The sequence below is a fragment of the Castor canadensis genome, chromosome 14 (assembly GCF_047511655.1).
Source record: "Castor canadensis chromosome 14, mCasCan1.hap1v2, whole genome shotgun sequence".
Classification (NCBI taxonomy): Eukaryota; Metazoa; Chordata; class Mammalia; order Rodentia; family Castoridae; genus Castor; species Castor canadensis.
In genome coordinates, this window is record NC_133399.1 from 35,287,919 (window position 1) to 35,297,497 (window position 9,579).

The 9,579-nt window shown below is 54.9% G+C and overlaps 1 protein-coding gene across 4 annotated transcripts; it reads left to right on the forward strand.

Annotated features, from left to right (window-relative positions):
* Positions 1-320: 320 nt before the first annotated feature.
* On the forward strand, positions 321-9,350 carry Mcoln1 (mucolipin TRP cation channel 1). Of its 4 annotated transcripts, none has more exons than XR_012441375.1 (15): positions 321-486; positions 2,488-2,693; positions 3,361-3,528; positions 3,606-3,771; positions 4,373-4,481; positions 4,730-4,826; positions 5,033-5,132; positions 5,481-5,587; positions 5,698-5,847; positions 5,975-6,076; positions 6,448-6,570; positions 6,896-7,111; positions 7,456-7,508; positions 8,926-9,056; positions 9,147-9,350. XR_012441375.1 is itself a non-coding variant. In XM_074054222.1 (15 exons), the coding sequence occupies exons 3-15, from the start codon at positions 2,532-2,534 to the stop codon at positions 9,181-9,183; spliced, it is 1,668 nt and encodes a 555-aa protein (XP_073910323.1). In that variant the 5' UTR covers positions 346-486; positions 694-800; positions 2,488-2,531; the 3' UTR covers positions 9,184-9,350. The 4 variants fall into 4 exon arrangements, 2 of the variants coding, with proteins under 2 accessions (XP_020031252.1, XP_073910323.1); XM_074054222.1 differs by lacking the exon at positions 7,456-7,508 and adding an exon at positions 694-800 and having other exon boundaries at positions 346-486; XR_002213073.2 differs by lacking the exons at positions 7,456-7,508; positions 9,147-9,350 and adding an exon at positions 7,798-7,928 and having other exon boundaries at positions 8,926-9,057.
* The last annotated feature ends 229 nt before the right edge of the window (positions 9,351-9,579 follow it).

Below are 9,579 nucleotides of genomic sequence, written 5' to 3' on the forward strand. Positions count from 1 at the left end.
AGCTCTGAGATAGGACACAGAGTCAACACCAGACACAGGAGGTTAAGGGGGTCAAGCTCTGGAAGTGGAAGTCACGAGGTTGAACCAGAAGCGGGAGCTGACAGGGAGCCTGGGCGGAGCCAGTCGCTGCGGCCATGGGAGGCGATTCCATAGGAAGATCGGCGCTAGGACCGTGAGATCGCCTGCAGCACGCCGAGGCACGCATGCGTACTGCTGGGGCCGGGGGTGCGGGGGAGTGTGTGTTGGGGGGTGTGGCTGTCGTGACGCTACAGGCGGTGCCAAAACAAGTCACGTGGTTTGCCCGGGCGCTTGGATCACGTGACCGCGGCGCGGGTCAGCTGATGCCGGAGGGTTTGAAGCTGCGCGGCGAGGGAGTGAGGCCGCAGTGACAGCGGCGGGCGCTCGGACCCAGGCTGCCCCCGCCGCGCCCGCGGGCCCGCATTCCGCGCTCCGGCATGGCAGCCCCTGTGGGCCGGCGTGGCTCAGGTGAGGATGCGGGGCCCGAAAGAGAGCGGCGGAAGAAGGGCCGGCCAGCTTCTCCGACCTCGGGCGGTGGGCTTCAGTTTTCTTTTCCTAAGATGCAGCACGGTAGAAATATAAGACAGACAGCTGCTAGAACCTTGGGCTCCTAGGCTTTTCGTGGAGGGCGGGGGGTGAAAACGGAACTCTCGATAACCATTTTCCCGAACTCAGGCAGCGGGCGGGGCTGCCCCGCTTCCGGGCGTCATTCGGAACCTGAGTTCTGATTGCTCAACTTTCCTGGAACGGAGACAGCTGGCACCAGCTATTGCAACTCGCATGTGAGACCCCCGCTTCCTTTTCTGAAGAGAGGCAGCTGCAGTCAGGCGGGGAGCTAGAGGCATTGCCTTCTTGAATCCAGGTTGTGGGTGCCCAGCTTGCGGCCCCTTCAGAGGTCACCTCTCCTCCGGGAATCTGGAGACACCTCAGAAGTGTCGAGGCTGGTAGGGTCTGGCATGAGTGAGCAGTGATCCTAGCTAGGGAGGGAGGCAGGGGCTGCCCTTTGTCTTCTCTTCTAAATAACTTGTAAACAAGACCATCCCGGTTACAAAGGGAGGAGCTTGGAACCGCAGGTTCTGACAGCACCCACAATTATGCTGATAACTTTTGGGCTGGAGGTGTAACTCAGTGGTAGAGCGATTGCTTAGCATGTGCAGGGCCCTGAGTTCCATCCCCAGAACCATCACCATAAGTTTAAAAAAAAAAAAAAGTCTATCCTGACAGCGTTGTCAGGCCCTGGAAGGAAAGAATTGAAAGAAGCAAGGTTCTCCCAGTGGAGGTGGTGGGGGCGTGTCAGGGACAGTTCTGGGCTACTGTGACTGACTGTGACCCCAGCACTTACTGAAGCCTTGGGTCTCTGGCTTAGGCTCAAACAAAATAAGCAGTGATTGGAACATATTCTGTTTGCTGAAGAATTTTTGAGGTCTTTACCTGCTTTGATTGGCTGAATTCTCAGAGTAACTTCAGAATCTCAGCCTTAGGGGTGGATGGTTTTAACATACACTTATCAGATGAGAGCTAGGGAGGTGCCCTGGGTCTGGGACTTAGCCCTAGGGCTGTGTGATTTCCAGGGCCTGGTGCCCTTAAGGAGGATGAAGTGACTCATCTGCAAATATGTTCTGTTATTGTCAGTGTTATTGTCAAGTAGTCCTTTCCCAGACTTGTGGCTTATGAGGGTATCAGCATGATGGGCAGGTTGTGATGAGTGGGAAGGTCATCCTTTGGGTATTTCTTCAGAAAAAGGTGGAATGTGAGCCTGGAGGCTAGAATTGGGATAAGCCCAGGGGCCTTGTATGGCCCCTGAGAAACCAGTGGAAGCAGTTCATTTTCCCCACAAACTCACAACAGGAATATTGGTGGATGGTTCCCATATTCACCATGCCCCAGGCCCTGTGATAAAGCTTTCTAAGCACCACGTCCTCAGCTTCCCTTTGAGAGATGATTTTTGCTCCATTTTGCAGATGAGTAAACTGAGACCAAGAAAGGCTATGAGCGGCAGGGCTAGGAATCAGGTCAAGCCCTTTCAATTTCCATACCCCAACTCAAAACCTCTGAGCAGGACCATTGTATATAACCATAAAATGTTGCAGATTTCCTGGTTTTTCTTTCTATTTAAAAATTGGTCCTTTTGCGTCAGTTAAATTTTTGTGTGCGTGTGTAGTGCTGAGGATCAAATCCAGGGTCTTGCATGTGCTACACAAGCTAGTGCTCTATCACTGAGCCCTTTTTAATTTTTTCTTGAGACAGGAGCTCACTATGTAGTCCCAGACTGGCCTCGAACTCTCAATCCCCTTGCCTCAGGCTCATAGTGCTGAGATTACAGAAGTGCACCAGCACATCTGACTTGGTTTTTCTTAAGCCTGTCAGAGTTCTTCCTTGGCTAGAGCTTTTGCTGTTGGGGAAGGAGGCAGAGGGAACAGGTAGACCTGCCTGTGCCTGGTCCTCCACCGCCTTCTCCCATCCCCATAGAGACCGAGAGGCTCTTGACCTCCAATCCTGGCTATGGGACCCAGATGGGGGCTTCACCAGTACCTCCGACCCTCCCAGAAGAGGAAGACCTCCGTCGCCGTCTCAAGTACTTTTTCATGAGTCCCTGTGATAAGTTCCGGGCCAAAGGCCGTAAGCCTTGCAAGCTGATGCTGCAGGTGGTGAAGATTCTGGTGGTCACTGTGCAGGTGAGACAGTTCGTTCAGGTGTCCAACCAGCACCACCATGCAGCTGCTTCCTTGAAGGAGTCTGGGAATGGCTCCTCGAAGCAGCATAATGACATTGGCAGTGGTACAACCAGTCCAGAAGTCACCTGAGATTTGTGTGTGGAGCCACTCCTTTCAGGCTCACACAGGCCCTTTGAGGTGCTGGCTGTGCTGTTGTCCGCATTGGATACATCAGGCCACTGAGCACTGGGAAATGGGATTTGAACCCAGGCTGCCTGATGCCTTGTGGACTCTCACAGTGGCTTCAGGGACCCAATTATGAATCACACTCAGCCCCTAAGTTCTTTCTCCTGGCCCAAGGCTGTGACTTCAGGCCTGGGTCCCTCTAATTTCCCCTCAGTAAAGAAAATGACCTCAGAGGACTGGGTTTAGCATAGAACTTGGCATCCAATGAGCACATTCACAGCTGCTGTGAGATACACAAGTGCCTGTTTTGGTCTGTGCTTTGAGGACTTGGTGATGGACTCCGTGTTGTGTGTGCGCCAGGAGTGGGGGCAAGGAGGGCAATATTAGTGCAGGTGCCTGTGTTGGGAGGGCCCTGCCCCACCCCAGGGGGTGTCTTCTGGGGTCCTCTCTGCTCCTCCTCCACCTGTCCATCATGGCCAACCTCTGCTGCCCCCCTTTCCAGCTCATCCTGTTTGGACTCAGCAACCAGCTGGTGGTAGCATTCAGGGAAGAGAATACTATTGCCTTCCGACACCTCTTCCTGCTGGGCTACTCGGATGGGGCCGACGACACCTTTGCGGCATACACGAGGGAGCAGCTCTACCAGGCCATCTTCTATGCTGTGGACCAGGTGCAGTGGGCAGGCACAGGGGGTCCTGTGGCAGAGAGTAGGTGGGGCTAATGGACCCTCCCCTCCTCCACCCACAGTACCTGATGCTGCCTGAGGTGTCGCTGGGCAGGTATGCCTATGTTCGGGGTGGGGGTGGCCCTTGGACCAACGGCTCGGCACTGGCTCTGTGCCAACGATACTACCACCGTGGCCACGTTGACCCAGCCAACGACACCTTTGACATTGACCCGATGGTGGTCACTGGTGAGTCAGCAGGGCTGAGCTTAGCTGATGGGATTGAGCAGGGGTTGCAGCGTAGCTCAGTGGTAGTGTGTTTCCTAGCATGTACCAGAGGCCCTGGGTTCCATCCTCAGCACTGCTGAAAAAAAAAAGATTTCATGAAATCCTGGCCCTGCCTCTTGCTCATCTGTGAGATGTAATCATCATCATCGTTATCACGAATAATTTGACATATGCAATGTGCTTCATAGAATGCATGATACGTAGGAAGAGCCAGGCATTTTTTTAATACCATTCATCCACTGTTTTGGGGGCCCACAGAGCACCGCTAGGCCCTAGGGTGTCTATAGAGATTAAGAGACCAGGCCCTACCTTGGGGAGAGACAGCTAGTGTTTGAGCATGAAGTGGCAGGCCAGGGGTGTAGCTCTGTGGCTGTGCATGTGCCTGTCATGCCTGGCCCTAGGTTTGACCCCCAGTACTTCAAAAAACAAACAAAAAAGCAACAAATCATAAAGTGGGGGTTGAAGCAGGGAAGAACGCCTTTGGGGTGTTTTTAGGGACTCTGGGAGACAGGCCTGGGTTTCCCCCTCTCCCTGAGGCCCTTTCCTGACTGCTTATCCTCAGACTGCATCCAGGTGGATCCCCCTGAGAGGCCCCCCGAGTCTCCCAGTGACGATCTTGCCCTCTTGGATGGCAGCTCCAGTTACAGGAACCTCACACTCAAATTTCACAAGTACTGCCTGCTTATTCACAGGGCTGGAGGGCTGGGTTGAGGGTGGGAGGGGCAGGATGCCAGGCATCCTTGACCTACAGCCACTTCTCTATGGGTGGGGGCATGGGCTGCCCCCACGCTGATGTTGCCTGCAGCCGAGTGAGCATTTCTCTGCTAGCTGCAGAGTCGGCACTGGCAGGCTTGCTGTCAGCCAGGCTGGAGGGATGGGTGGGGCCCCTGCACCTCACCTGAACCTCCCCCACCCCCAGGCTGATCAACGTCACCATCCACTTCCAGCTGAAGACCATTAACCTCCAGAGCCTCATTAACAATGAGATCCCTGACTGTTACACCTTCAGTGTCCTGGTGAGAGCCCCCCAGTGGTCTGGGGACTCATAGGGCTCCTGAGTTCCTCCTGCCTGCTCAGGGCAATCTGGGGAGCATTGGCTAAGGGGGGTGTGGGGAGGAGGGGGCTGGTTAGGGATGGAGAGTGAATCTGTCTTGGGGGTCTGGGGATGCTCGGGACTACCAAGGCTTACTCTGCCCTGTCCTGTCCTGCCTGGCCCCTGCAGATCACGTTTGACAATAAGGCGCACAGCGGGCGCATTCCCATCCGTCTGGAGACCCAGGCCCACATCCAGGAGTGTAAGCACCCCAGTGTCTCCAGACATGGTGAGCACCACAGCCCCGTTCCAGCTCTGACCACCCTGGGTGTTCCCTGGGCCTGGGACTGGTTATGAGCCCCAGACCAACACTGGGGCCCTGATTTGCCCAGCAGTCCCCTGAGCCTCAGTCAAATGCAATAAGGGGACTGTGACCTGCGTAGGAATCCCCTGAGCCTCTGTCCAGTACATTACGGGTATCCTGACTTCTCCCCATGCGGACTAACCCCTGAACCCACTGACCAGTCAAAATCAGTTGTGCAGCACTCCCCAGGTCTGCAGCCCTGGCCACACTCTGACTCTGGTGTTCCACAGCTCTGTGCCACCTTTGACACTAACCACCACATCCTCCCTGCAGGAGACAACAGCTTCCGGCTGCTATTTGACATGGTGGTCATCCTCACCTGCTCTCTGTCCTTCCTGCTGTGTGCCCGCTCACTGCTCCGAGGCTTCCTGCTGCAGAACGTGAGGCCCCAGCATTACAAGTGCCTGCACCCACCTTGCCCAGCCCTGGGGCCGTGAGGGGCTTGCAGAGTCCATTCTTGGACAGCCCCTCACTCAGCTTCCTCCTGCAGGAGTTCGTCAGGTTCATGTGGCGGCAGCGGGGACAGGAAATAAGCCTGTGGGAACGGCTGGAATTTGTCAATGGCTGGTACATCCTGCTGGTCACCAGCGACGTGCTCACAGTCTCCGGCACCATCATGAAGATTGGCATTGAGGCCAAGGTGGGTCCTCCCCACATCCTGTCCTGGGGCCCTGTGCCACCTTTGTCCCCGAGTCCTGGCCCCATCATCCGGTCTATCCGGCCCAAGAAGGATGGGGCCCATGAGTTGTCACTGCTCCTGTCCCCAGAACCTGGCGAGCTACGACGTTTGCAGCATCCTCCTTGGCACCTCCACGTTGCTTGTCTGGGTTGGAGTCATCCGCTACCTGACTTTCTTCCACAAGTACAACGTGAGCCTACTACACCTGAGCCAGGCCTGGGCAGGGATGGGCTGGGTCCTCCTAGTAACGGTGCCATGCCCCCACATACACCACTATGATAAAGCAGTCATTACTTCCTGCCAGGTGATGGCTGGCCACAAGCCCCTTCCTTGTACCCACTCGCCCCAGACACACCTGTCCTTGCACCTGGGCAGGGACATGGGTGCAAGCTGAGACCAGGTGAGGGTGCCCTGAGCCCCCTAGGATGACCCTGCCCCTTCTAAGCTCTCACCAGCCTCTGTGGCCCCACTGGTGAGTCCCTGTCTGCTTTTCTCCTTCACATCTGAGTGCCAGGCTGAGTTGTGGCCACACCTTCATCAGGGTCCTCTTCACCCCCATAGATTCTCATTGCCACACTGCGGGTGGCGCTGCCCAGTGTCATGCGCTTCTGTTGCTGTGTGGCCGTCATCTACCTGGGCTATTGCTTCTGCGGCTGGATCGTGTTGGGGCCCTACCACGTGAAGGTAGGGGCGGCCAGGGGTGTTCATGAGCTACAGTTGAGGGGTCCCCAGCTCCCCTCCCCGAGACGTCAGAGCCCTGGTCTCTCTGTTATTGATGTTATGACCTTTAGTGACCCACCTCAACCCCTGATACTAGGCCTCCACGTGTACACAGTTTTGCTTTTTGATCCTTTTGACTCCCATGGCCCTTATATTGACCCTGTGACTTGGTCACTGACATGGTGGTCCTCAAATGGGCCCATCTGTGACTGCTGGCACTCTGCCCACTGACCACTGGTGACCTCCTCTGTGCCCAGGGCTCCCTCTGAACCCACCGTTCTCCCCGCAGTTCCGCTCGCTATCCATGGTGTCTGAGTGCCTGTTCTCACTCATCAACGGCGATGACATGTTTGTGACATTTGCGGCCATGCAGGCACAGCAGGGCCGCAGCAGCCTGGTGTGGCTCTTCTCCCAGCTCTACCTCTACTCCTTCATCAGCCTCTTCATCTACATGGTCCTGAGCCTCTTCATTGCGCTCATCACTGGTGCCTACGACACCATCAAGGTCAGCCTCTCCTCCACCTCCCTAGTTCTCCTCCCTACAGGCATACATACACAGCCTTGAGCTCAAGGGCTGCCTGCCACACAGGGTTGCTGGGGACACAGCAGGTTGAGCAGAAGAGAATGTAGGAGACTCTGGAGTGGCTTGAAATGGGGGGCACGGGTGGGGTTCATACCACCCTAGCATTGTGGGATAGACTTGGTCCAGGAGAGATCTTAGGTCTGCTTTTACTGAGTCAGAGTGTCAGGAATTCCGAGCATGTTAACAACTGAGAGTGTTGCTGGGTTCAACCCAAAGTAGTCTGATTTGGAAGACATGCTCTTAACCCATCTTCTTCTTGAACTCAGGGCCTGTACCTTGAGCCACTCCACCAGCTCTTTTTCGTGATGGGTTTTTTGAGGTAGGATCTCATGACCTGTTTCCCCATGCTGTCTTCAAACCATGATCCTCCCGATCTCTGCCTTCAGGGTAGCTAGGATTATAGGTTGAGCCACTGGCACCCAGTTTTATTTTTTCTTTAGAGGTGTTAGGGATTGAAACTAGGGCCTTTCTTACACTAGGCAAATGCTGTCACTGAACTACATTCCCAGCCCCTATCTTTGTGTCTTATGGGGCTGCAGGGGTCAGAGGAGAGAGACAGCAGCATGGTGGGGTGGCGGGGGTGCTGGAGGACAGAATTCTTTCAGCAGGCATGTCCCAGGGAGTATGGTGGATGCTGAGCATCGAGGGAAATCAGGTGTTTACTGCCTGTGTAAGGCCAGTGGGAAAGATGGATGATACATGAATGGATGTCCACTGGCCAATGTCCGACTGGCAAAAGGTATGAAGGAAGTGTAGAAGGTTACAGAAGGAACCTGCTTTAGATTGGTATTACAGTAGATCCGCTTCTAGAATGTTCTGCCCATGACTAGTCCCTCACTACGTGAGACTATTTAACGTTTGATTTTAATTGAAATGAAATTCCAAATATTTCTACACTCAGACACCATCTACATCTCAAGAGCCTGAGCCAGACAGGAGGGCATACTTCTGTAATTCCAGCACTCGGCAGGCTGAGGCAGGAGGATTGCTGAGTTTGAGGCCAGCCTAGGTTACTTAGCCAGACTGTCTCAAAAGGCAAAAAAACCCCCAAAATGAAAAAACCCCAAAACTCAACGTATCAAGTGCCTGAAAGCTAGTGCTGCTAGGCATAGTAGACTGCTCTGGTTATTGAACAGTCCCATCGACTCCAAGGATTCTAGGCACCTGGGGGAAGGAACAGGCGAAGCAGAGGCCTAGGACAGAAGGAATTTGAAGAAACGATTGTGGCTTCAGGAGGTTAAGATCAGGGAAGGCTCTGCTGGGGCCCTGCCACATCCTTTGTCACTGGCAGCAGATGTATGTTCCCATTCAAGGATATTGTCATCCCACAGATACACTTCTGTCAGGCAGGCTGTGGGAGCCACCTCTGTTTACACATGCAGCATCCTCAGGTGCATTACAAGCAGGCATTGCTCCCACAGCTGTGCTTCACATATGCCCAGGTCACAAGATAGATGGTTGTCAAGCACCCAGGCTGTCAGGCCCTGTTCCTAGGTGCAGGACCTGCAGCAGAGGCTGCCAAACTGTCAGAGATAGAGGTGTGCATCCTCATCCAGGGGTCAGGGAAGGTCTCCCTGTAGAAGCAAGATATGAGGAACTAGAAGTAGGGCCGGAGGTGGGAGCCCCTTTGCCATCAGAGGAGATGCAGGGAAATCCAGGTGGCTGGAGGGGAGGTGGAGGGCAGGGCCTTGGAGTTTGGCAGCCGCGTTCATGCTAAGCCCGGTGTCTCTCCCCAGCACCCCGGTGGTGCAGGCGTGGAGAAGAGCGAACTCCAGGCCTACATAGAGCAGTGTCTGGACAGCCCCACCTCTGGCAAGTTCCGCCGCGGGAGTGGATCAGCCTGCAGCCTGCTCTGCTGCTGTGGAAGGTTGGAGCCCGGCATCCGGATGGGGAGTGGGGGCGGGGACGAGGGGAGTATGCCAGAGAACTGACGCGCCCTTTTCGCGCCCTCCTCCAGGGATGCCTCGGAGGACCATTCGCTGCTTGTGAACTGACTACTGCCCTGGACCTTATCCCGCGGACTGCTGGGAACCCAGATTATTTATTTTCAGAGTTTGCTTTTAAGGATCGGCTCGCTGCCACGCCCCTTGAGGGCCTGGGACGGTGGGGTCGGATACTTGAGGGGAGCGTAGGGTGGGTGTTAAATAAACGGAAAAATAAACTTCTAGTTCTCATTTTTAGAGGGAGAGGCAGCCCTTGCACCAATAATTCGTCGGCCCGTCCCCACTTTTTTTTTTTTTTTTTTTTGCGGTACCAGGGCTTGAACTCAGGCCCTACACCTCGAGCCACTCCAGCTTTTTTTTTGGCGTGAGGCATTTTCGAGGTGTGGGGGGGGCGGTCCTCGCGAACTATTTGCCCGGGCTGGCTTAGAACGGCGATCCTTCTAATCT

Bases quoted from the DNA above. Each gene is read 5' to 3' on its own strand.
- Mcoln1 (XM_020175663.2), top strand. From the start codon at position 456: ATGGCAGCCCCTGTGGGCCGGCGTGGCTCAG. The intron at 487-2,487 runs GTGAGGATGCGG...CCATCCCCATAG, and splicing joins TGTGGGCCGGCGTGGCTCAG to AGACCGAGAGGCTCTTGACC. The intron at 4,827-5,032 runs GTGAGAGCCCCC...TGGCCCCTGCAG, and splicing joins GTTACACCTTCAGTGTCCTG to ATCACGTTTGACAATAAGGC.